A 25,137-nucleotide genomic window follows, 5' to 3' on the forward strand; every position below is an offset into this window, starting at 1 on the left:
GGGATGATTGTTCAGTGTGTAAGTGGTCATTGTATTACACAAGTAAGTAAAAGATTTAAACTAGAGAAACATCTCAGAGATAAATAAAGAGAAAAATCTCTTTCAGATTATCGTTGCATTATTCTTCTGTGTGGAGTTGGTCCTGAATCTCTCCCTCATGCCATATTTTGGAGACATCAGAGAAATAGTCTGTCTGACATACAGAGACAATCACTGCTATGATGGGAGAAAGACTGAGAAATCATTCAGAGAGGAAGCAGAGGACAAGAGCCTGAAATTCCAGGTAGAAACAAGGCAAAGATGCAAGCTCACGCATGAACTTGACACCTAGCTGTGGATGCAGAGGAGCACACACACATACACACACACACACACACACACAATTACAGCTCTCAGTAATAAGGTAGGAAATACCTCTGAGACTCAGGTACCCTGGAAGTGATGGGGCCTTTGTAGTGGGTGACAGAAAGCTCCCACTCGGGGTCTCTCCAGGGTTGGGCTGCTCCCCAGCGGTGTGTAAGAATCACTCTGTGTCTGGTGCTGTTTGGTTGGCTCTGGTCTGCAGTGTCCTCAGAACCCAGTGGGCTGGAGCCTCAGGGTCCAGAGTCAGACTTGCTGCTCCTAAGTCAACACTAGGAAATCAGAAAATATGATTTATAAGAATATTGTTATGTTTTCTCTGTTTAGAGAAAAGGGAGATCAATTCTTCTTGGGTATGAATGGCTTAGGAAATCCCTTGTCTCCTAGTCCCACTCAGATAAGTACAAATGCAGTCAGTGTAACATACAACCTCCAGACACTTGTACAATGGAAATCTCCCCTGCCCTGGTGCAGCCTCTCTTCCAACTGAGTGAGACACCTGCAGTAGGGACAGGAAAAAAGTAGATGTCTCTCCTCTTTCTTCCTCCTACTGCCTCCATTACATGGAGGAGCATGGCGTAGGGGAACTACAAGAATAGGAAAGGACTCACTCAGGACATTTGCAATCCAGCTGAATGTCCCTCAGGTAGGAGTGTCCAATGAAGGCTCATGCTGATGTCTCCATTGGGGTGATGGAGCAGGCATAGTCCAGACCTTCTAGGCTTCTACATCCTCTGTGATGTCAGAAATATAAGGGCAGCTCCACCTCTTTCTCTTCACCCTACCCAGGAAGACCATGTGCAGCCCTCATTGTTGGGCATGTCCCTTGAAACAGACTCACTAAAATAATCCTTGCCTTCCCTCTCCTCAACCTGTCAGCTGTGCTTTCCTGACCCAGGATGGGAATCCAGGATGGCAATGATGTATTAACAATTTCTTAGCCAAGAAGAGACATTGTTATGAGAAGAGACATTGTTAACTTGTTATGGACATTTACAATCTTGGCAGAAACTTTGTAAAACAGATCTTCTTTTTCACCCTGTCACAGTCACATAGTCCCCTCCCTTGGGCCCCTCTCCTGAACACAGACACCCTGGGGAGCTATCACTGCTGCTCCCACATGAGAATGAGGACAACATAATCACTGAGAGTTTAAGCAGCTGTTAGAGTCACCAAGTCAGTAGGGAGCTGTGTTGAGTTCAGACCCTCACCTGGTTGGGGCAGGTGCATTAACTCCAGGGAAGGTCACAGCTGGGGTCAGGAAGAGAACTCTACCATGAATGTAACTTCTTCAGTCTGATCTCTGTGGGCAGAAGTGAGTTAGCCCTTGAACTGGGCACTTGGGCAACCCAAGGAGCAGCTTTGCAGGCAATGTCTGCACCCATCTGAGGGGCCAGCCTCAAGGGGGCTGAATGTGGACTCCTCACTGGTCAGGGCACTGGCCTCCAAGTAAGATTATCAGGTGTGAGGCGGCTGGTCTCAGAGCATTCCCACCCTCCCCTGGGCCTCTGGGCTGAAGGTACTCAAATAGCCCTGCATAAGTCACAGGCAAATACTGCAGCACCCCACTCACTAGAATGAAGAAACTGAAACCGGTTCAGGCCTATTTTGAGAACTGGAGTCTTTTCCAGGAATAGAAACTGAAAGTAGCCCTCTCTGTGGTCCTTCGTGCTGGGGCTGGGATCCTGCCACTGGCTTTATTCAGAAATTGCACAGTTCTGAGCAGGAAGGGACTAAAGCAGAAAACACTGTAAGATTGCCTTCTCCTTCCCAGTTCCTCTTCTCCCTCCTGTCTAGGCTCTTCCTAGGCCAACCCCACGCAGCACAACTCCCTTCCTTCCTTCTGGAACAATCTGGGCCTGGAACCAGTTTTGGAGAATCTCAGAGGGAACTGTCTCTGACTGAAGGCTGGACTCTTCCCCAGGGAGGGGAAACTTGCCAGGAGGACCACTGACATCTGCCTGATCACGGTCACCCTGTGCTTCCTGGAGCAGGTAAGTGAGAGAGCTCCTATAACCCAACCTGGCTAATAACTCTGCTGCAGTGAAGACATGAAGGATGGAGCCTGAAACCAGGGCAGGGGAGCTCGGGGACTGGCTTACCCAATTTAGTGGTATTCACAGCAGGGCCCCTCTCTGACATTCTTCAGGGACAAAATTCAGCACCCCTACTCTTTGTTTGCTCCAAACCAATTCTACCTTCCGGTGTGGAAGCAATGGGCCTTTCATCTCCTTGTTCATGGCAGTGGGGGTCTTTGATGGGACCAGGTTTGGAAAAGGAGAGTAGGATTTGCCATTCATATCCTCTTGGAGTCTAAGTAGAACATAGGACAATGGCAAATTCTGTGCTAATCTGGGATTGGGAGAGTCTATCTGGAGCACCACCTGGACCTCCCTGTAGATTAGGGACTAGGGGTGGATTTTCAGGGACAAAGTACCTAACAGACCTTAGGCAATGTGTAACAATACACATGTATATCTGCATTGGAGAAACTGTCCCTGTTGCTGGACACAAGCTCCATTCTTCACAGATGAAGTCAGTGAAGTGGACTCTTGAATACTCTCTTCCCAGACCAGGTCCTTCTATACTTCATGCCCATTGGTGATGCAGATGTCTATTATACTTTCCTAGAATAAATCAGTATGTAGATTTTTTTTTTCCTCATCCTTTCCCTATGATGATAAACTGGGAGTGGGGGGTGAAATATGGGGTTTCACATTGGGTTCAAACTCACAAAAATTCCTGATATCTCAGACTTCTAGTCTGGGCCATGGCTGATCCCCACTTCATGGCTCAACATAATTGGGCATGGCATGAACTATCATAGGACCCTGTGTGGGAATTCCACTAATGAGTGCTTTTCATTCTGCTTCTTAAATCATGAAATCCATTTGCTGCATTATAATAAGAGTTCAAAAAAGTGATCCATTTGGAATAGATACAGTAGATCAAAATGGAGTGTAGGCAAATTGTTGGTAAAATATTTCTTCATGTGTATGCATGTGTACTAAGTTGATACTTAGTTCCTATGTGAAATGCATCTCTCACTGCTGGTCTCATTCGGAAGAGTTTGAAATATCTGCTCACAGGATCTGGTTCTCCTTGCAAGCACAACTGTCTTTTCTTGTTGAACCTGCTCCCTGGGTTCCCTCCATAAAGGCCTATGTTCCTTTATTCAGAGACCTTCAAACTCTGTTCAGAGAGGGGAGATCAGAGGTATAACATGAGTATGATCTGCAAAAAAGTGAGCCTGTGAGCCACTTACATCCCAGGCTGATTTCTGATGGTCTCTCCTCAACTTCTGGGTTATCCTCAATGCCCTAGAGGCTCTCGCACACCCCAACACTTGCACACTGACCATTCCTGGAAGACCTGCATGGTCTCATGGAGTTACCCTTGTCCTCGCCTGGGCATAGTACTGCCTAAAAGGATCCTGACAGGGTCCCACGTTCAGGGTTGTCTAGCATGAGGTGCAGGGCATGAACCAGATGAGCAAGTAGTGGGGGGACAGGGAGCTGTGGCTAGTGCTGTGGGGCCTCAGTCACCCCTACAATAGAGTCCAGCACAGGTGCTCAGGTGAGCAGACATGTGAAAGTCCATGGTTGGGTCGGATATGGTCACAGAAATGGTCTGGAAAAGTGTAGGTTTATGCTCATTTCCCATGCCTACTTTGGGGTGAGGGGGGTCATACTCTTCCCCAGACCCTGCTTGTTTTCCAAAGGGATGTGGCAGAGCTGGGTACAACATTTCAGATGACAGCTTTAGGAAACAAAGTTAATTCATCCATCAGCCAGTAAGTGGGAGATATGCAATGGTACATTGTGCTTCATTCATCTAACAGAAATGTGTCCCATATCTGTTGGCCACTAAGGGCACCAGGCAGAGCCTAGGGAATAATTTACTGTAAGTGCCAAGACCTATATGTATATTTTTAAGATACCAAGCATCTAACATGGGATAACAAAATACTTTCTGGGACTTTAACCTTTTGAAAAGACAGGGTTTTTTTTCAATCAATCTAATACACAAGAAGTCAAGGTGAAATGGATACATGTGGAGGTTGAGATGGGATTTAAACAAACCAGGGAAAGGATTGAAGGGCTCTAGCCCAGTTCCTATGTTCTGGATCTCCTAGGCCTCACTGGCCTGCCAATTAGTACATCCAGCTTTCTCTATCCTATACTAGGGGCAAACTTACAGGCAACCAGAATCCAAAGTATGCTCAGGGGCAGAAGAAAGCCCTTCACACAATCAACTCAGTGAGCCTGGGATTCATCCAGAAGATTGTCTCCCTGGAGCCATGATGGCAGTTGAGGCCTCCTGGAACCTCTATGTACTCCATAAACTTGGGCTATTGTTGGGAAAGGTCAAGAGAGGTCTTAAAGTAGGCTTTGAGCATAAGGGCAAGGGAGGGCTACTCTTAGGTATTCTTATTCCAGAATGTTCCTCCAGCCTGTCCCAGGCCAAGGCCCTATCTTTCTAGCTTTTAGCCAGCTTTGTCCATGCATGTTCTGCCCCCACCACCATGTTGTTCACTCCCTCAGCCAGGTCAGGGTGCCTCCACTCCTGCAGGAGTAGACATCACCCTCACCAACCTATTGCATTTCAAGTTTGTCCAGGGGCCGCTGGGGAGCCTTGAAGACTTTATGGGCACAGACCTCAAGGGATTCTGGTCTCCAAGCAGATGAGAAGGTGATCACATCATAATCCATCAGCTTTCCTCCCTCTGAACTCCCAGCATCTCCTTATCATTTCATTAGGGATCTGTCTCCCAAGGAGGGGGCGGGGTTCAAGTTCCTTGCAGCAGTTTCTGAAAATTGGGGACATTTTGTAGGACTTTTCCTCATACTTGTGAGGCAGTAAGTTTCCCTTAACGTGTAGTGAGGATGGGAGGTGACAGAGGACTGTGATTTTCATTCTCTTCCCAAATTAGGAAGGGTGTATTGAGGTAGGGGTAAATGGCAGTTGATAGCAGTTGATAGCAATAAGTGGACACACATCCCCAGGAGAAGCACTCAGCATCCAGCCAACCCTCAGCCCAAGGCTGGAGATTCAACATTAACTAGGACCATCCTGCCCTATACATAATGTATTATTAATTACAGGGATAGGATTTTGTAATTCACCACTTGCATATAATACCCAGTGCTCATCCAAACAAGTGCCCTCCTTAATGCCCATCAAAGATTTAGCCCATCCCTCCACTCCCCTCCCTCCAGCAACCTTTAGTTTGTTCCCTATAGTTAATACTCTTATGGTTTGCCTCCCTCTCTTTTTTATCTTATTTACTCTATTTTATTCAAATTCAATTAATTAACATATAGTGTATTATTAGTTTCAGAGGTAGAGTTCAGTGATTTATCAGTCTTTTAATAACACCTAGTGCTCATTACATGCCCCTCTTAATGCTCATCACCCAGTAACTCCATCCCCTTACCCCTCTTCCCTCCAGCAACCCTTAGTTTGTTTTTTATGGCTAAAAGTCTTGGTGGGTCTCCCTCTCTGATTACATCTTGTTTTATTTTTTCCCTCCCTTCTTCTATGATCCTTTCTTTTGTTTCTTAAATTCCACATATGAGTGAGATCATAGGACAATTGTATTTCTCTGATTGACTTATTTTACTCAGCATAATACACTCTAGTTCCATCCACGTCATTGCAAATGGCAAGATTTCATTTTTTGATGACTGAATAGTAGTCCACTGTGTGTGTGTGTGTGTGTGTGTGTGTGTGTGCATATCATCTTCTTTATCCATTCATCTGTCCATGGACATCTGTGCTCTTTCCATATTTTGGCAATTGTGGGCATTGCTGCTATAAACATTGTGGTGCAAGATACATCTGTATCTTTCAGATAAGTAACCAGTAATGCAATGGCTGGGTTTTAGGGTAGCTCTATTTTTAACTTTTTGAGGAATCGCCATACTGTTATCCATCGAGGGTGTACCAGCTTGCATTCCCACCAACAATACAAGAGGGTCCCCCTTTAGGCACATCCTCACCATTTGTTGTTTCCTGTTTTGTTCATTTTAGCTATTCTGACAAATGTGAGGCGGTATCTCATTGTGGTTTTAATTTATAATTCCCTGATACTCAGTGATGCTGAGCATTTTTTTCTGTCTGTTGGCATTGGTATGTCTTCTTTGGAGAAATGTCTGTTCATGTCGTCTGCCCATTTGTCAACTGGATTACTTGTTCTTTCACTGTTGAGTTTGCCAAGTTCTTTTTTTTCCTTATAAATTTATTTTTATTGGTGTTCAATATACCAACATACAGAACAACACCCAGTGCTCACCAGGTCAAGTGCCCCCCTCACTGCCTGCCGCCCACTCACCCCCACCCCCCGCCCTCCTCCCATCCACCACCCCCAGTTTGCTTCCCAGAGTTAGGAGTCTTTATGTTCTGCCTCCCTTTCTGATATTTCCCACACATTTCTTCTCCCTTCCCTTCTATTCATATTCCCCAAATGAATGAGAACATATGTTTGTCCTTCTCTGATTGACTTATTTCACTCAGCAAAATACCCTCCAGTTCCATCCACGTTGAAGCAAATGTTGAGTATTTGTCATTTCTAATGGCTGAGTAATATTCCATTGTATACATAGACCACATCTTCTTTATCCATTCATCTTTCGATGGACACCGAGGCTCCTTCCACAGTTTGGCTATTGTGGACATTGCTGCTAGAAACATCGGGGTGCAGCAGTCCCAGCGTTTCGCTGCATCTGTATCTTTGGGGTAAATCCCCAGCAGTGCAATTGCTGGGTCGTAGGGCAGGTCTATTTTTAACTCTTTGAGGAACCTCCACACAGTTTTCCAGAGTGGCTGCACCAGTTCACATTCCCACCAACAGTGTAAGAGGGTTCCCTTTTCTCCGCATCCTCTCCAACATTTGTTGTTTCCTGCCTGGTTAATTTTCCCCATTCTCACTGGTGTGAGGTGGTATCTCATTGTGGTTTTGATTTGTATTTCCCTGATGACAAGTGATGCAGAGCATTTTCTCATGTGCATGTTGTCCATGTCTATGTCTTCCTCTGTGAGATTTCTCTTCATGTCTTATACGTCATTTGCAAATATCTTCTCCCATTCTGTAGGTTGTCTTTGAGTTTTGTTGACTGTATCCTTTGCTGTGCAAAAGCTTCTTATCTTGATGAAGTCCCAATAGTTCATTTTTGCTTTTGTTTCTTTTGCCTTCGTGGATGTATCTTGCAAGAAGTTACTGTGGCCAAGTTCAAAAAGGGTGTTGCCTGTGTTCTCCTCTAGGATTTTGATGGAATCTTGTGAGTTTATCTTTGTGTATGGTGAAAGAGAGTGGTCCAGTTTCATTCTTCTGCATGTGGATGTCCAATTTTCCCAGCACCATTTATTAAAGAGACTTTCTTCCAATGGATGGTCTTTCCTCCTATATCGAATATTAGTTGACCATAAAGTTGAGGGTCCACTTCTGGGTTCTCTATTCTGTTCCGTTGATCTATGTGTCTGTTTTTGTGCCAATACCACACTGTCTTGATGACCACAGCTTTGTAGTACAACCTGAAATCTGGCATTGTGATGCCCCCAGATATGGTTTTCTTTTTTAAAGTTCCTCTGGCTAGTCGGGGTCTTTTCTGATTCCACACAAATCTTAAAATAATTTGTTCCAATTCTGTGAAGAAAGTCCATGGTATTTTGATAGGGATTGCATTAAACGTGTAAATTGCCCTGGGTAACATTGACATTTTTACAATATTAATTCTGCCAATCCATGAGCATGGAATATTTTTCCATCTCTTTGTGTCTTCCTCAATTTCTTTCAGAAGTGTTCTATAGTTTTTAGGGTATAGATCCTTTACCTCTTTGGTTAGGTTCATTCCTAGGTATCTTATGCTTCTGAGTGCAATTGTAAATGGGATTGACTCCTTAATTTCTCTTTCTTCAGTCTCATTGTTAGTGTATAGAAATGCCACTGATTTCTGGGCATTCATTTTGTATCGTGCCACGCTGCCAAATTGCTGTCTGAGTTCTAGCAATCTTGGGGTGGAGGCTTTTGTGTTTTTTTCGTAGAGTATCATGTCATCGGCGAAGAGGGAGAGTTTGACTTCTTCTTTGCCAATTTGAATGCCTTTAATGTCTTTTTGTTGTCTGATTGCTGAGGCGAGGACTTCCAGTACTATGTTGAATAGCAGTGGCGAGAGTGGACATCCCTGTCTTGTTCCTGATCTTAGGGGAAAGGCTCCCAGTGCTTCCCCATTGAGAATGATATTTGCTGTGGGCTTTTCGTAGATGGCTTTTAAGATGTTGAGGAATGTTCCCTCTATCCCTACACTCTGAAGAGTTTTGATCAGGAATGGATGCTGTATTTTGTCAAATGCTTTCTCTGCATCTAATGAAAAGATCATATGGTTCTTGGTTTTTTTCTTGTTGATATGATTTGTCACTTGATTGCTTTATGAGTGTTGAACCAGCCTTGCATCCTGGGGATAAATCCTACTTGCTCATGGTGAATAGTCTTGTAAAAATACTGTTGGATCCTATTGGCTAGTATCTTGTTGAGAATTTTTGCATCCATGTTCATCAGGGATATTGGTCTGTAATTCTCCTTTTTGGTGGGGTCTTTGTCTGGTTTTGGAATTAAGGTGATGCTGGCCTCATAGAACGAATTTGGAAGTACTCCATCTCTTTCTATCTTTCCAAACAGTTTTAGTAGAATAGGTATGGTTTCTTCTTTAAACGTTTGATAGAATTCCCCTGGGAAGGCATCTGGCCCTGGACTTTTGTGTCTTGGGAGGTTTTTGATGACGGCTTCAATTTCCTCCCCGGTTATTGGCCTGTTCAGGTTTTCTATTTCTTCCTGCTCCAGTTTTGTTAGTTTGTGGCTTTCCAGATATACATCCATTTCTTCTAGATTGCCTAATTTATTGGCGTATAGCTGTTCATAATATGTTTTTAAAATCATTTGTATTTCCTTGGTGTTGGTAGTGATCTCTCCTTTCTCATTCATGATTTTATTAATTTGAGTCTTCTCTCTCTTCTTTTTCATAAGGCTGGCTAATGGTTTATCTATCTTATTAATTCTTTCAAAGATCGAACTCCTGGTTTTGTTGATCTGTTCCACAGTTCTTCTGGTCTCGATTTCGTTGAGTTCTGCTAGAATCTTTATTAACTCTCTTCTTCTGCTGGGTGTAGGATCTATCTGTTGTTTTTTCTCTAGCTCCTTTATGTGTAAGGTTAACTTTTGTATTTGAGTTCTTTCCAGTTTTTGAAGGGATGCTTGTATTGCAATGTATTTACCCCTCAGGACTGCTTTTGCTGCATCCCAAAGATTTTGAACGGTTGTATCTTCATTCTCATTAGTTTCCATGAATCTTTTAAATTCTTCTCTAATTTCCTGGTTGACCCTTTCATCTTTTAGCAGGATGGTCCTTAACCTCCACATGTTTGAGGTCCTTCCAAACTTCTTGTTGTGATTTAGTTCTAATTTCAAGGCATTATGGTCTGAGAATATGTAGGGGACAATCCCAATCTTTTAGTATCGGTTCAGACCCAATTTGTGACCCAGTATGTGGTCTATTCTGGAGAAAGTTCCATGTGCACTTGAGAAGAATGTGTATTCAGTTGAGTTTGGATGTAAAGTTCTGTAGATATCTGTGAAATCCATCTGGTCCAGTGTATCATTTAAAGCTCTCGTTTCTTTGGAGATGTTGTGTTTAGAAGACCTATCGAGTGTAGAAAGTGGTAGATTGAAGTCACCAAGTAAAAGTGTATTATTATCTAAGTATATCTTAGTTTTAGTTATTAATTGATTGATATATTTGGCAGCTCCCACATTCAGGGCATATATATTGAGGATTGTTAAGTCCTCTTGTTGGATAGATCCTTTAAGTATGATATAGTGTCCCTCTTCATCTCTCAGTACAGTCTTTGGGGTAAATTTTAGTTTATCTGATATAAGGATGGCTACCCCTGCTTTCTTTTGAGGAAACCTTTTTTTTAAGGCTGTAGGTGTCCTTCTGTCTAAAATGAGTCTCTTGTAGACAGCAAATAGATGAGTTATAGCCAAGTTCTTTATAGATCTTGGTTACTAGTTCTTTATCTGATATGTCATTTGCAAATATTTTCTCCCATTTTGTAGGTTGTTGCCTGTTAGTTTTGTTAACTGTTCCCTTTGCTGTGTAGAAGCATTTTATCTTGATTAAGTCTCAATCGTTCATTTTTGCTCTGGTTTCTCTTGCCTTTGGAGATGTGGTTAGCCAGAAGTTGCTGTGACTGAGTTGAAAGAGGTTACTGCCTGTGTTCTCCTCTAGGATTTTGATGCATTCTTGTCTCACATTTAGATCTTTCATCCATTTTGAGTTGATCTTTGTGTATGGTGTAAGAGAATAGTCTAGTTTCATTCTTCTGCACATGGCTGTCCAATTTTCCCAACACCATTTATTGAAGAAACTGTCTTTTTTCCAATGGATATACTTTCCTATTCTGTCCAAGATTAGTTGACCATAGAGTTGAGGGTCAGTTTCAGGGTTTGGTATTCTTTTTTTAAAAGTTATTTATTTAGATTCCTTAACAAAGATGGCAACGAAGGCGAAGAAGGAAGCCCCTGCCCCTCCCAAAGCTGAAGCCAAAGCAAAGGCTTTGAAAGCTAAGAAAGCGGTGCTGAAAGGTGTGCACAGTCACAAAAAAAAAGAAGATCCGCACGTCACCTACATTCCGAAGACCCAAGACCCTGCATCTCCGAAGACAGACCAAATATCCTCGAAAGAGTGCCCCCAGGAGAAATATGCTTGATCACTATGCCATCATCAAGTTCCCCCTAACTACTGAGTCAGCCATGAAGAAAATAGAAGACAGCAACACACTTGTGTTCATTGTGGATGTCTAGGCCAACAAGCACCAGATCAAACAGGCTGTGAAGAAGCTCTATGACATTGATGTGGCCAAGGGCAACACCTTGATCAGGCCTGATGGAGAGAAGAAAGCATATGTTCTACTGGCTCCTGACTATGATGCTTTGGATGTTGCCAACAAAATTGGGATCATCTAAACTGAGTCCAGCCAGCTATAAATCTAAATATAAATTTTTTCACCATAAAAAAGTTATTTATTTATTCATTCATTCATTCATTCATTCATTCATGAGAGACACAGGAGAGAGGCAGAGGGAGAAGCAGGCTCCCCACGGGGAGCCCAGTGCAGGACTTGATCTCCAGTCCGGGGGGGTCAAGTCCTGAGCCAAAGACAGATGTTCACCCAGGCATCTTGAGAGGAAAGAAGATGTACTTTTCACTGTTACCAAAAGTAATTAAATTCTCCTTGACTCTGAAGACATATGCAATGAGGATGTGTGGGTCCCCAGGATTGAAGGATATTTAGTATTGTCACAAGCTTACTTAATGCCCTGCTGACTCCCCAGTGGGACATCCTACTCATTCAGTTGGAGCAGAGGAGTACTTGCACCTGCCTGACTCCTGACACAGAGACCCTCATAATGCTCTTCTGTGCAAGGCCACTCACATCTGTAACCTGCTTTGGTGCTACCTACTGGCACCACAGCTGCATGGCATTCCTCTTCTGAGTCGCTAACATGTACGAATCTCCTAATATGGGGATATAATTTACACATTCTTCAATTTGGGCCTTTAAAGTTTTTCATAGCTTTCAATATATTCACAAACTTATAATGCCATCATAATCAAATTCAGAAGTTTTCATTATCCAAAATATATCCTGCATTTCTTGACTGCTGCCTCTCAAATCAATGTCCTATGTATCTAGGAAATCCCCAATATATTTTCTATGTCTATGGATTTGCCTTTTCTAGACATTTCACATTAATAGAATCATATAATACATGATGCAATGGGCTGTCTGTTTTCACTGAGCTTATAATGTTTCTGGGTTCATCCATGTTGTGGCAGGTATCACTACTTCATCTTTCTTTCGTTTTTCTTTTTCCAAATGCTGTTCTCTTGTATGGATAGACCACTTTTGTTGATCCATTGAACAGTGGGTGGACAGCTGTGCTATTTCCACCTGAGGGCTATTATGAATAATATTGCTATGAATATTTGCATGCAGGTTTTTCATAGATGTATGTTGTCACTGCTCTTGAGTATATATCTAGCAGTGGAATTGCTGCATCATTTGGTGACTCTATTTAAACTATTTTATCAGTTCTATGGGAATATTATTGACATACATCTCTCTGTAAGTTTAAGGCATACATCATGTTGATTTTATTTACATATATTGTGAAATGATTACTACAGCAGGTTCACCTAACATCTATCATCTCATAAAAATACAAAAAAAAAAAAAAAGAAAGAAAGAAAAAAAGAGAAGAAGTTTTCCTTGTAATGAGAACTCTTAGGGTTTATTCCCTTAACAACCTTCCTATAAATTATCCTGTGGTGTTATCTGTAGTCATCAGGTGGTAAATTACATCCCTGGTACTTACTTTTCTTAAAACTGAAATCTTGTACCTTTTGGACACTTCCTCCTATCTCCCCTTCTCTCACTCACTTCCTCCACCTCTCCCCAAGTCTGATCTCTTTTTCTATGAATTTATTTTATTTTATTTTATTTTACTTTTAGATTCCACACATCAGTTAGATCATTCAGCATATATCTCTGTCTGATTTATTTTACTTAGTATGATGCTTTCAAAGACCATGTTGTCACAAATGATAGGATTTGTTTTCTATGGCTGAATAATATGTTTAGATTTTTGAGACACTATCAAACACTTTTGCAGAGCCTTGCTGTTTCTCATCTGAAGGTCTTTACAATGAGTTAAATATGGAACTGTTACCGTCCATTTGGGATACAAAATCTGATGATTCCTCTCTCACCCTATATGCCTAGCCCTCCTAACTCCCCTGTTTTTCCTATTTCTGCAGGTTACTGCACTCATCAGATACATGGCACAGCCCACCCAGTCCCTTCACACTCCATCACCTACATCCTTCACTTCTACTGTGCCATACCATAAGGGTGGGAGCATCTTATCTGAATCGGGTGCCATGAATATAGAAAAAGCCTTGGGAGAAGGGAAGTTGCTGGACATGGTCTCTGTGGTCAGGGAGACCCTGGAGACAGCATCCAGTGTCCCAGTAAGCATTGCAGTGACTGGGGACTCTGGCAATGGCATGTCCACATTCATCAATGCATTGCGGAAAATTGGGCACAATGAAGAGGACTCAGCTCCCACAGGGGTGGTGAGAACCACACAGATTCCCACTTGCTACTCTTTCTCTGACATCCCCAATGTGGAGCTGTGGGACCTGCCTGGCACAGGTGCTGCCACCCAAAGCCTAGAGACCTATCTGGAGGAAATGCAGTTTAGCAAGTATGACCTCTTCATCATCATTGCATCCGAACAGTTCAGCATGAATCTCGTGAAGCTTGTCAAAATCATCCAGGGACAAGGAAAGAGGTTTTACATCGTCTGGACCAAGTTGGACAGAGACCTCAGTACACGTGTCCTTTCAGAAGAACAACTCCTGCAGAATATCCGGGAGAATATCAGGGAAACTCTCCACAAGGAGGGAGTGTGTGAACCCATCATATTCCTGGTCTCCAGCTTCAACCCCTTCTTGCATGACTTCCCAGAGCTCAGGAAAAGCTTGCACAGAGACATATCTAACATTGGGTACCGTGATCACCTAGAGAACCTAACTCACACCTGTGAAAAGGTCATTAATGGCAAAGTGACCACTTTGCAAGGGCAAATAGGCTCAGAGTCTTTCCAGGAGATCCTTGGCATACAGAATGCAAATGATCTTGGGGAGTTTTTGAATGCCTACCACAGGCTTTTTGGTGTGGATGATGACTCTCTCCAGGAGGTGGCCCAAAGTATGGGAAAACCCAGGGAGGAGTACAAGGCCATCATGAAGTCTCAGGATCTGCACACTGCCCTAGCCTGGGACTGGGCATTATCATGGATGAATTGTAATGCAGCCTCTTACTTATATTCAGTTCTGAGCTACATCCCAATCTTAGGTACCACTGGTATCCACTACCTTAAATGGTGGAGTCAGGGACACCTCCTTGAAATAGTTGCCGAGGACACCAAGACCATACTGAAGAAAATTCTGGCAGATGCCATCATCTAAACAGTGAGGTCTCAGAAGATCCTTCTTGGAGAAAGTCAGGACATCTGAGGTCCTCTCCTCACACTGTACCCTTTCTGAATTCTCAGTCAAGCTCAGTTACTTCCACTTTTATCAGTTCTTAGTTCTTTAATGTAAATGAGCTGACTAGATCATTTTGAACCCATATCTCAACAAACTTTCAAATAGCCCTACTTCTTATCATTTATTAAATGAGCTGGGATCCAAAGGTGGAAACAAATTGCACAGTGTGACATACAGTCTCATTCTGACATCCCCATAGCACTTAATGTTAGGATCATTTTTCCCAGGCCTCTTGGTTTGCCCCTGTTCCTTCACTTCTCACCTCTCGGTCCATGGACTTATAGAGGCACACCTAGAGGCAGAGGACAGAACATCCTTTGGGATATTCCCTTTAGGGAAACATGATGGAGAGTATCTGTTTAGCTGTTCTCTGAAAAGTATTGTGTAATGGTGCCAGGATCCAAGGCCAGTCTGGTATTCTCTAAAGCTCTGCCCTTATACCTCCCCTCAGTAGATGCCCATATCACTTTATCCAAAAAAGGATACAGGAGATAGACTGAAGGGTCGCTATTACTGGCATGGTAAAATTGTTGAGTGGAAAAGTAAACCTGACTATTGTAAATACCAAACACTGACCCTCACACCTCTGAGAGGTCTCATGCTCTTCACTTACACATGCTGATAGTAGGCTTGTCATAGGAAGTAGTACCTGTTAAATTATGTTTGCTAAGGAGAAATGCTTTTTCACTTAAGGTTATCTGTTATGTTGTGTTATTTGCCAAAGTTACCCCCAATGTTGTCAAAGGAAACTAAATCTGACCATCAGTTTTGAGGGAACTAACCCATGGTCTATGATCTCACTATTTATACAGTTAACCGAAACTATATAGACTCTATGAAAATTCTCCTAATTGGAAACCATTCCAGACCCTAGATCTAGATTTTTCTCCTTGCTGGGCATATAAGTAATAAAAATGGCTTTTTATAACATTTTTTTCAGATAAAATTTGAAACCTCATTCTCCACCTCCTGGTGGAGAAGTATCATAACTGGGTTCTCACCACTGTGGGAATTATTCAGTCCTCACAAGAGCAACTGTCCTTCCCTGCATCATTCCCCATCACCACCATCACCTTACTCTATTTACCTGGGAATATTTCCCCTAGTGTGGAGTCCAATCTGGATTTGGTAGACATCTGAACTAGCCCAATGTGTAAAATTTTGGACAATCTTCAGACTTCTGCTCAAAAAAGAGTGTTTATCAGAAGTTATCATAAATATTCACTGGGATGGAGAGTGAAATTAGCATTGAATGGAAGTGAACTGAAAGAGGCATAATGGAGTGGTTAAGAATCCTATGGTCAAATCCTGGCTCCAGCATGCCCTTGCTGTGTGACCTTAGGCAAGTCAGCTGACATTTCATTGTCTTAGTTTCCCAATAGTTAATATGGTGATAATATATCCATCCACATCCAGGCAATGTGAAGATTTAATGAGTTAAAGCATAAAGGACTTAGAATGGTGCTAAGCACGTAATTCTATATATGTTTGGTATTATCATTCCTTCTTTTCATGGATAAGAAGGGATAACACTGAAAGACAGCTTCACCAGAAAGTGAGTGTCCTCAGATTGTCCATCCAGTGGAAAAGGAAGAGTCTGCTGGGAGAAACCTGCAATCACATGAAAGCCTTGAAGGCATAGTTGCATCTTTCTTTTTCAATTCACCTTGTTCAGTTTTCCTTTAGAAAATTCAGGAAACAGATTACAGTCCTATACACAGCATTATCCTGCATCCTGAGATCACCAGAGAATGAGGTAAGAGGGAGAGAATTGTAGATGAGTGGTCAAAGGATTTTAGAGGTCACAGTGGTTATAGGTGCAGAGTTCTTAGAGTAAACCCAACCCTAACCTGCTTCTCCTGGATGATCATGATGAGAGGGGGTAAAGAAGAACTCAAACCCACTGGAGCCTCCCATAGCTGAGCCAAGAAGAAAACCAGGTCAACACCAAACACCGGAAAGCCTGAGGTCTACTGGGGAATTTGAGACCATGTATTTTACCACATAAGAAGCTAACATAGAAAAGCAGTCAAAGACAAATTAGGAGAGATAATCAAGAAGACAAAGTGATCAGAACCTTTGCTGAAAGCTTCCTCCTCAGTGTCACAGGGAATCTCAGCAGGGGTGGGATCAAATAGAAATGGAAAACACAACCTAGACCTGCCCTTAGGTCAGTGATAGGCAGTTTTAGATGGCCTCCAACATTATCTCCTATTTTCATGGCTTTGTTTAATCCTTCCCTGGAGTGACTAATGGAATATGGCAGCAAGAATGGAATGTCCAAGAATTCCAAAATTTTGTTATGAGAAGTCTCCAGCTCCTGTCTTATAAATACTCTCTGTTCACACACTCACTTTCTTTTACCCCTGTTACTACTCTCTATCCCCCAATCTCACCCTTTCTTTCTCCCTCTTCCTCTCCCTCTCTCTCTCTGTCCAGTAACCATAGAAAGTTTAATCACTTGCCATCAGGGAAATACAAATCAAAACCACAATGAGATACCACCTCACACCAGTGAGAATGGGGAAAATTAACCAGGCAGGAAACCACAAATGTTGGAGAGGGTGCGGAGAAAAGGGAACCCTCTTGCACTGTTGGTGGGAATGTGAACTGGTGCAGCCACTCTGGAAAACTGTGTGGAGGTTCCTCAAAGAGTTAAAAACAGAACTGCCCTACCACCCAGCAATTACACTCCTGGGGATTTACCCCAAAGATACAGATGCAGTGAAACGCCGGGACACCTGCACCCCAATGTTTCTAGCAGCAATGTCCATAATAGCCAAACTGTGGAAGGAGCCTCGGTGTCCATCGAAAGATGAATGGATAAAGAAGATGTGGTTTATGTATACAATGGAATATTACTCAGCCATTAGAAATGACAAATACCCACCATTTGCTTCAACGTGGATGGAACTGGAGGGTATTATGCTGAGTGAAGTAAGTCAATCGGAGAAGGACAAACAGTGTATGTTCTCATTCATTTGGGGAATATAAATAATAGTGAAAGGGAATATAAGGGAAGGGAGAAGAAATGTGTGGGAAATATCAGAAAGGGAGACAGAACATAAAGACTCCTAACTCGGGGAAACGAACTAGGGGTGATGGAAGGGGAGGAGGGCGGGGGGTGGGGGTGAATGTGTGATGGGCACTGAGGAGGACACTTGACGGGATGAGCACTGGGTGTTATTCTGTATGTTGGCAAATTGAACACCAATAAAAAATAAATTTATTATAAAAAAAAGAAAGTTTAAACTAATCCCCTAGAGAGGCCCTAAAGAATAGAGACTATGTGGAGGAGAACAGAGGCAGCCTGCATTAACAGCTACCCATGTAAGTCATCTTGAGAGTAAATCATCCAGCCCCAGCCCAGCTAATAGTTTGACTACCAACATCTCAGGAGAGACCCTTATCCAGAGCCACACAACTAAAACCGCTCCTAGATTTCTGACCCCTAGAAACAGTCAGCAAATAAACACTTGCTTTAAGCCACTAAGTTTGAGGGTATTTGTTCCACAACAGATAACAGATAATACCAACAAGAAGCTCCTTACAGAACTGGCAGTTGTGAGTAACATCTTCCCTCTGTGATACTTACTCCTGCATGGACTCAGCATGAAGGAGGACTTCAATCACAGCCCTTCCCTCCTTGACCCCTGGATATATCCTTCCCTGCTTTCTACTGAAGGAGCAGCCACTGCCAACATTCACAGGTCATTTCATCAAGCTTCAGGCCACACAGAGTTATCTAGTTTGAAGCTCTATATTTAAGAATAAAAAGCAGGGAAAAAAGGAAAGTGATGCTTTGTAGTGGGAGGGAGAGTAAATGACAGTAGAATCTGAGCACTTCCTTGAGGAAGAGCAGGCTGGGGTTCTTGCTGAAGTTGCTCTGTGTAACGCATCCAATGCCCATTCTCACTTGGACTAGTTGCTCTCCCAGCCTGAAGCACAAGCCTCACTCATATCTGTTCATTACTTTGGTGGGGCTGGTGCTTCTTGGATTCTCTGTTCATTTACATTGCATCCATTCTCAAAGTGAGAAAAAAGTTCTCTGTGTTGTAAACTTTCTGAGTCTTCATATTTCCAATTAATGTCTTTATTTTGTGATCACTTTATCAATAAATAGTTTAACTGACTATAGGATTCTGGATACAACATTATTTTCTCTCAGAACTCTGAAGATCTATCTCTTTCCAGCATGCCCAATGCCAATTCCATACTCATTCCTTGGATGGTCACCTAAGGGTTCAGAAGTGTCACCAGGGACTAGTGACCTGAAGGACTTCCACTTACCATTAAGCATTCAGAAGGCTCCTTAAATGACAGCTGATGTGAAAAGACATGGAGGAAACTGAAATGCATATTACCAAGTGAGCGAAACCAATCTGGAAAGGCTATATACTGCATGATTCTAACTGTATAACATTCTGAAAAAGCCAATAGAGCTTTTATTAGATAGAGTCAATAAAAATACCAATGGTTCCCAAGGGTTCAAGAGAGGGAGGGATAAATTGGGGAAGCACGGAGGCCATTTGGAGCAGTGAAACCACTTTGTGTGACATGATAGTGGTGGATCAGTGGTGGATAAATTATACTTTTGTCAAATCCCATTGAATATACAACACCAAGAGGGAACTCAATGTAAACTATGGGCATAGAGAAATAAAGATGGGTCAGTTTTGATTCATGAATGGTACAATGGTGTGAGTTGTTGACAGTGGGGAGATTGTACTTCTGTGAGGGCGAGGGGTACATAACCTTCTGCTTGATTTTGCTGTTTACCTAAAACTGCTCTAAAATATAGTCTGTTGAAAAAGATAATGTCTGCTGACAATGTTCTTCACCCTTGGCATTGTCTTTTATTACATTTTCTAAGTGTATATGGATTCAGCAGCTAGCTACAGTAGGATATATATTACTCCCATACATACACACAGAATAAAGCAAGATATAAATACCTGTGAACTCAACTCCCAAATTAGGAAGTAGAGGTTTCTTATATCACTGAATATTCCCACAAGCTTCACCTCATATCCTGTCTCTCTACATCTATTCTCGGAAGTACAAATTCTTCAAATTCCTATGTTGAAGCCCTAACTCCCATTGTGACTGTATTTATAGGAGGTTCTTTAAGGAGATAATGAAAGTTAACTGACCTCAGATGGATGGGACCCTATTCAATAGGACTGGCATCCTTAGAAAAGGGAGAGACACCAGGGATGCACACATAGAAAGGCCATGTGAGGACACAGCAGAAGGTGGCCATCTACAAGCCAAGGAGAGAGGCTTCAGGAGAGGCGAAAGCTAGTGGTGGGTGACTGGGTGATGGGCACTGAGGGGGGCACTTGGCGGGATGAGCACTGGGTGTTACGATATATGTTGGCAAATTGAACTCCAATTAAAAAAAAAAAGGAGTAAGAAAAAAAAAAAAAGCTAGTGGAACCTTGATCTTAAACTTCCAGCCTCCCTAAGAGTGAGAAAATCCACTTCTGCTGTGTAAGCCCCCCCAGTCCATGGTATTTAGTTGTGGCAGCCCTGGCAAACAAACCTCCTGAAATTAGGAACAGTTTCCAGAATACAGTCTGACTCCCAGTAGGTTTTTATTCCATTTCAGTACCTCCCTTCCCCATTTCATTGGATGTGTGTTTTTACTCAAGTTTGAGGAGGGATCCAAAGAGCTAACTCCCTATTCCTTTGTCATCGAAGCCTTGAAAACTCTCCTTCTCTGCCTGCTAGCACCATGGCCAGTCTTGGGGAGCTGCACCCTTGGGTGTATGGGTTCAAGAGGCACCTGGCTTGCCTCTACCCAACTTCCCACAGAGGCTCTACCATCATTCCTTCACCATCACCATCCAACACTGGTTGGGCTCCTATGTGTGACAGAGCCAGAGTGGCCCACTGAGACCCTGAGTGTGTTCTGAGTGCTGAGGCCACAGGGCTGAGTTTATGGCTCTGGGCCATCTCTGGAAGCATGGTGAATGCAAAATACCCTGACAATGGCAGCTATCATTTGATTTGACCAAATAGTTTGTGATTCATGTACCATAAAAGACATTTTATGTCTTTTGCCTCCTGCCAATTTGAGAGAATCCAAAAGTTGACTACCCAAAAGACATGACATCACCTCATATTGAGTACCATTTTCAAATTTAAATATAGTTAAGTCCCATGAAGTCAGCGATAGGAAAACGAGTGTGTGATCTGAGAAGGAATCTAAATGACTCAAGAAGCCCACAGAAGCAAATGTTGGTAGTCTAATTGCAAGATAGGTATGGAGTGGAAATGTTTCCTATCCTTCCTAAGGTCTGAATAGAACTTTATTTCAGACCACCACATTTGCCTTCATTTCATAAACCAGCATGTAACTGTGATCCTCAGCACCTCTGTATAAGGGAAGATGGTGACAATGGAAATGTTTCCTGCCCTCAGTATTCTCAGAGGCCAGTGGGAAGAAGTAGACAATATAAATGTACACAAAACATTCAGAATGAGGTTACCCAAAGCAAACTCTGCTGTTCAGGGGAGGAACATATCTCTCAGGTTAAAATTGTCTCAGGACTAATAGTAGTTGCACTGTATGGAAAATGGTCAATGAGATTGTAGTAGTGGTGTATGGTGTCATCTTGTAGCTACACTAATAATAAGCACAGCAGAATATATAGAGTTGCCAACTCATTATGTTGTACACCTGAAACTAGTGTAACATTATGCATCAACTATATCAATTATGGAAAAAGTGTATTGCAGCAATTTAATTAAAAAGCAAAATGAGGGAAGACCTGGCTTTGGGGATATGTGAAGTCCAGATGAAGCCTATCTCCTTCCCTGCTCTCTACAGTGATCAATCCTCCAATAATATAGGACCTAGAGGTCTCCTGGCTACCCCCAAAAGCAGCTGCCTCTTACTCTCTTTCCTCTAACACCAGATTCTGGCTCAGGTCCTTCACTGACCAGGCCGGTCATAACACCACCCCAGATTTCATTACTTATGCATAAAATAAGGAATTGGAGGATTAAGCTATTTGAGAATTCCTCCTACATCAAAGATTTTTTGTTCTGTGACTCCTGAGACCATAAGAAGACAGTTTCCCTGTACACCTGGGTATAGATTCACATATCTATTGACAGCAGGCTGGACTCAGTCAAGGGCTTCAGCTGCCCTTAAGGGCCTGACACTTTACAGCTGGAACATACAAATACCTACGGACTGACTTGATATTTTCTTTCAAGTCTGTGGATCCAGAGGCCTGCTTCAAACAGAGCAGCCTCCCTCCTAAGGTCAACTATAAGGGCACAGGGAGTGATGACAACCGCTCCCTTCTGTACAAGCAGCAGTAAGACCACCCCCAATTCTTTTCCTCCTTCCTCATTTGGCTCCAAAAATCCTGTGTCCTTGTATAGACATGGTTTAGCTAGTTTCACTCTTACAAGTGGGTTCACCTCAGCCTGATTACCAGACATCAGCACTAGTCCTTTCATCAGTATTATTCCTGTTGCAAGAGCTTTGTCTGCTCAGACTGCCATAACAAAATCTCACAGTTTGGGTAGCTTAAACAACAGAAGTTTATTTTCTCACAGTTCTGGGGCTAGAAGTCCTAGATCAAGGTGTTTTCAGGGTTGGATTCTTTGAGGCCTCTTTGATTTGCAGAGGGCAACCTTATCCCTCTGTTCACATGGTCTTTCCCCTGTGTACCTGCTTGTCTGTGTCCAATTTTCCTCTGATTGTAAGGAATCATACTGGATTTGGGACCATCCTAAAGATCTCATTTTAACTTCGTTGCCTCTTTGAAGACCTTATCTCAAATTTTGTTACACTGTTTTGTTTTAAAATATTTTGTTTTTTCAAAGATTTTATTTATTTATTCATGAGAGACAGAGAGACAGAGAGAGGGAGAGGCAGAGGGAGAAGCAGTCTCCGTGCAGGGAGCCTGATGTTGGACTCGATCCCAGGTCTCCAGGATCAGGCTCTGGGCTGAAGGCGGTGCTAAACCGCTGAGCCACCTGAGCTGCCCTAAAATGTTTTATTTATTTGGTCATGAGAGACACCGAGAGAGAGGCAGAGACACAGGCAGAGGGAGAAGCAGGCTCCCTGCAGGGGAACCCCAGGAACCCCAGGATCACGTCCTGGGTTGAAGGCAGGTACTGGACCACTGAGCCACGCAGGCATCCCAAAATATAGTTACATTGTAATGTATTGAGGGTTAGGATTTCATCACAGGAGTTGGGTTGGGAGCAGGGACACAATTCAGCCAAGAATGGCCTTCAAGTAACTCCAACGGACTAAAGCACAGAGGAACAAATGGGGCTACCTCATTGTCATGTTAGGGTTTTGCTTTCTTAGACTAACTAAATCCCTTACCACTCACTCATCTGTTTCCCAGCTTCCCTCATTGTCTTTTTGCTGTCTTCTCCCCTGGATAGTGTGTGTCTGTGTGTGTATGTGTGTGTGTGCGCGTGCACGTGCACATGCATGTCCATGCATCACTATTTATTTGGAATGGCTTTGTCTGTATATATAGGAAAGGGAAGTCAAGGATCACAGCCTCTGATTAAAGCCCCTAACAGTGATGGCAGCAACACAGACTGCAAGGCTGTTGCAACTCAAGAGGTATCAGAGGTAAATGAGGGAGCAAGAGGAAAACAAACCTCTCATTAGTGTCAGAGAGATAAGAAATTACTACACTATCCCCACACTGAAGTCATTGTCTGGCACATAGTAGCCATTCAGTAAATACTAGCTGGTTAAAAATTATATCCACAAAAATCAGAGGCCATACATAAGGAACATTCTGAGAACAAGAAAAAAACCCTTGAAAATACAAAAAGGAGAATCAGAAGGAAAGAAACTGTACAAGGCTTGGAAAATCAGGGAATCCTCCTGAAGGTAAACATAAAGTTCAAAAACAATGGCATTTTCCAGGCCTGCCAAGTCCAGGTTGAGCCTTCAGAGCATTCTTTTGATAACTAATGTTGCATTGATGGGACAACTATGCCTCATACCTCTGGCCCATGAAGTGGGATTTCCATGCATTCTTCTGAGTGCTCATCCACTCCTTCCTCCTTCCAACAAAGGTGTTTGGAGAGAAACAGTCATTGGTTCTTTATCTAATGAAAGATCTTTTATTCAAAGGCCTTGGGTTCATGGAACTAAGGGTCTCTTTTCCTTCTCTTTCACCAGGACTGGCAAGAGGCAGGACTTTATCTCAAGAGGACTCTTCCAGTTACACATTGGGAGGCAATGGATAGCAGGTTCTCTTTAATTCTCACATGAACTTACCATCTATAGCCTATTCAGTATCTACAATTACTTAAATGATCTATTTCTACAGAACTAACTACCCCAAAACTTGGTGGCTTAAAACTAGGAACAGGTCATTACATCTTATAATTTTGGGATCAGTAACTCAAACAGGGATGAGCTGCTCCATGCAGCATCAATGGCAGTCACCAGGTGTTCAGCTGCAAACATCTGGTATAGAGAGTCCAAGATATCTGCACTCATGTGTCTGGCTCCTTGGCTGGCATGACCAGAAAGCTTTACTCAGCCAGCACTGTTACAGAGGCATCTACATGTGCCCTCTCCAAAACACCCCACATGGCAGAGCAGGCTCCTAGAGAGACTATGCAAGAGATCCAGGTGGAAATATTTCATGCTCCAACCCCAGAATTCCCAGAACATCACAAACATCACAAATCACTAAGGTGAGACCAGATTCAAGGTGGTGAGAAACAAATAACTTGTTGGCATGTTAGTTGAACCAAAATTTGCTTCGCTTGGAGATCCCAATGAGATAGATGAAAGCTAATGCAACTAATGATCTATCCTATTTTGGTGAATTGAAAGATATATTCCACCATCATGCAAAGCAGATGTCAAGACACATCTGATTATAGTATAGAAGAAAAGGATTTACATTCTGTGTTTCTAAATTAATATGCTATAAACATATCTCTGATTTTTAATTTTACAGCTAGAAGTTTTGAGGCTAAGATTTAAGGAATTTCCTGATTACATACTTGATGTAGCCATGATTACATTAAGTTCAGATCACCCAGCGGTCTTGTCACAAAGCTTGGGAGAAAATGTGATTTTTTTTGTCATGCATCAATTATTACATTAAATATAATAGTAAAAATCATCCAAAACTAGAATTAGTGCAGAAACATGATTACATGTCCTTTCAATATCTGCTAGAGTCATCTGACTTGGGAAAGTAACTTACACAGTTAATAAAGGCTCAGATATTTTATGATTAAATTGATGAGGAACAATAAAAAGTAATAATAGATTCATTTGCTTTACACTCAAGAAAACACAACTCCAGATTTAAAGTTACATATCAAAGCTGTAGTGATCAAAATAGGATGGTACTGGCACAAAAATAGATACACTGATCACTGAAACAGAATAGAAAACCCAGAAATGAACCTACAAGTATATGGTCAACTAATCTTCAACAAAGTAGGAAAAACTACCCAATGGGAAAATGATAGTCCCTTCAATAAATGGTGTTGGGGGGAAGCCCCGGTGGCACAGCGGTTTAGAGCTGCCGGCAGCCTGGGGTGTGATCCTGGAGACCCAGAATTGAGTCCCATATCGGGCTTCCTG

At 42.5% G+C, this 25,137-nt stretch overlaps 1 protein-coding gene and 1 pseudogene across 1 annotated transcript; one reads left to right on the forward strand and one right to left on the reverse strand.

Moving 5' to 3' along the window:
- LOC121494814 overlaps nucleotides 1-25,137 on the reverse strand; it is a 95,796-nt pseudogene that overhangs the window by 28,274 nt on the left and 42,385 nt on the right.
- LOC121494812 (immunity-related GTPase family M protein-like) lies at nucleotides 1,672-17,032 on the forward strand. The gene is made up of 2 exons (XM_041761767.1): nucleotides 1,672-2,354; nucleotides 13,236-17,032. Exon 2 carries the CDS (start codon nucleotides 13,257-13,259, stop codon nucleotides 14,448-14,450), a length of 1,194 nt encoding a protein of 397 aa, XP_041617701.1. The 5' UTR covers nucleotides 1,672-2,354; nucleotides 13,236-13,256; the 3' UTR covers nucleotides 14,451-17,032.

Source organism: Vulpes lagopus, chromosome 7 (assembly GCF_018345385.1).
Source record: "Vulpes lagopus strain Blue_001 chromosome 7, ASM1834538v1, whole genome shotgun sequence".
In the NCBI taxonomy this organism is placed as follows: Eukaryota; Metazoa; Chordata; class Mammalia; order Carnivora; family Canidae; genus Vulpes; species Vulpes lagopus.